Raw genomic sequence first — 2,453 nt, 5'->3', positions numbered from 1 at the left:
ATTACCTTTTCTGTTTAGTCACTTGGATTTGAAACAATGCTTATTGAGTTCAGATTACTATTAAAGAGATCCATTAAATTCAATAATTTCGAATTTAGTCGAGTTGGATTCAAATAATTCACTAATAAATACTCTCTTCATTCCGCGTTAGTAGAAGTGTTTATTTTTGGCACGCAATTTAAGAAAAAATGTGTTAAAGTGAGTTATATAAAGAAAAAATAAAGAAAAAATGTGTTAAGTGAGTTATATATGGCAAAAATAAAGTACGTAACAAATGAAAAAAAAATAGAGAGATGAAGAGAGAATAAAGTAAGTCAAAGTAAGTTAAGTTATAATAAATGTGTTGATTTTTACTAAGAAGATAAAATGACTTCATTACTAGAGAACGTACTAAAATGATAAAATGACTTCACTACTGTGGAACAGATGGGGTAATATATTATAATTTTATTTCTATATCTTGAAATTTTTAATTAGGGTTACAACGCTAGTGTGAATATATTGACTCTCTGAATCTAATAGTAATATCTAAGTGATTGTTTTGGATTTTACTATTATGTATCAAATTCTAGATTTTTAATCTTAAGCAATTTTTAAATCAAGTTTTAATAGTGTTAGCATATTCTAATGGTGTTATAAGTTTCAATAGTGTTATAAGTTTCACTGCATTTAATCAGATCATGTTGTTATAGCTATGCCAGGTTTATTCTTATCATGTCGCGTCAAGACAAAAATAGTTGATGCAGTTAACAGATCATATCATGTTTGGGCTACTTTCGAGTTTGAAAAAATCATCCGGGATTGAGTTTGAATTGCAATTTTGTTAATAGACTGAGTTTGAAGTTGTCCTTAAAATAGGTTGAAACTCACCATATTAAACACAAATTAAAATGTAGAAAAAATAAGTGGAAAAAGGGGACAAGAACAATAATGAATGGATTTGGGAGTGGAACCCACGGAGGGAGAAAAAAGCAGAGGAAATCGGAAAAGATAGATGTATAGTGAGTTCAGTAATGCATAGGTTGGCTGGCATCTTGTAGAGAGTGGTATGGTGTGCTATCATGTCCAAACAAACTACAACAGGCACAGCAGCTACTCTCCCTATATAACCCATTTTCTTACACCCAATCCAAACCCACCAAACAGTAAATATGCGATGAAGGAGCGTCAGCGCTGGCAGCCGGAAGAAGACGCCCTCCTCCGAGCCTACGTGAAGCAGTACGGCCCCCGCGAATGGAACCTCATCTCCCAGCGCCTCCCCTCCGCCCTCCACCGCGACCCTAAGTCCTGCCTCGAGCGCTGGAAGAATTACCTCAAGCCGGGCATCAAGAAGGGCTCCCTCTCCCCCGAAGAGCAGTCCCTCGTCATCTCCCTCCAGGCCAAATACGGCAACAAGTGGAAGAAGATCGCCGCCGAGGTCCCCGGCCGCACCGCCAAGCGCCTCGGCAAGTGGTGGGAGGTCTTCAAAGAGAAGCAGCTCAAGCACCACTCTTCCCCTTCCCAGGCCGGGAATTACGACCACATTTTAGACACATTCGCCGAGAAATACGTCCAGCCGAAACTCGCCTTTCCGCCGCCCGATCCTCCGGCAAATCCCGCCGCCGTGCTTCCGCCGTGGATGAACGCGTCGCCGCCGACATCAGAGGCGTTGCCGGTGAGGGAGATGGGGGTGCTGATCCGGGAGCTGGAGGAGGGGAGGGAGGTGTGGGCACGGCAGAGGAAGGAGGCGGCGTGGAGGCTTAAGCGGCTGGAGCAGCAGCTGGAGGCGGAGAAGGAGCGGAGGGGAAGGGAGAAGGCGGAGGAGGTGGAGGCGAAGATAAGGAGGCTGAGGGAGGAGGAGGCGGCGTATGTTAGCAGGATGGAAGGGGAGTACAGGGAGCGGTTGGGGGCGGTGCAGAGGGAGGAAGAGGCCAAAGAGGCTAAGTTAATGGAGGCTTGGCGCAGCGTTCACGTGCGGCTCGAGAAGCTGTTGGCGCAGATTGGGTCCCACCGTGGCGGGCCGCCCATCACTGCTTTCCTTTCCCAATAATGGAGTTAAACCTTTTACCCATATACTACTATATAGCTTCTTATTTTCTCCCTGTAGAAACTTTGTCATCCAATATGCTCAGATTAATGATCTGAATGACTGAATCGTCATACATATATACATATATATATATATATATCTTTCTCTCTTACTAACAATAATGAAGATGCATTTTGGTCATGATCAGCAGTTTGAATTTTCTACCCTCTCATACCATAACCAAAGCACTACCAAATTACTAGCATAAATTTGTCTTCGTCTTGGTAAACAGAGAGGCGGTTTGGTTTTGCTCAGTTTATTAAACAATGAATCAATTAACAATTGATAGTTACCGTAACGTAGGACTCCGTAGCGTAACGTAGGACTCCGTATTTAATTTGTGGCGATTTCAAATTAAAATGAGCAGTCTTAGTTTGTTCTTAAA

General features: G+C 42.6%; 1 protein-coding gene across 1 annotated transcript; it reads left to right on the top strand.

The window, feature by feature from the left end:
• Window positions 1-907: 907 nt before the first annotated feature.
• Window positions 908-2,209, top strand: LOC121746652 (protein rough sheath 2 homolog). The gene has a single exon (XM_042140562.1). It carries the CDS (start codon window positions 1,049-1,051, stop codon window positions 2,027-2,029), a length of 981 nt encoding a protein of 326 aa, XP_041996496.1. The 5' UTR covers window positions 908-1,048; the 3' UTR covers window positions 2,030-2,209.
• Window positions 2,210-2,453: the final 244 nt, after the last annotated feature.

Source organism: Salvia splendens, chromosome 9 (genome assembly GCF_004379255.2).
Source record: "Salvia splendens isolate huo1 chromosome 9, SspV2, whole genome shotgun sequence".
NCBI classification, from domain to species: Eukaryota; Viridiplantae; Streptophyta; class Magnoliopsida; order Lamiales; family Lamiaceae; genus Salvia; species Salvia splendens.
This window is presented reverse-complemented; position numbering and strand designations above follow the sequence as displayed.

Bases quoted from the DNA above. Each gene is read 5' to 3' on its own strand.
- LOC121746652 (XM_042140562.1), top strand. From the start codon at position 1,049: ATGGTGTGCTATCATGTCCAAACAAACTACAACAGGCACAGCAGCTAC.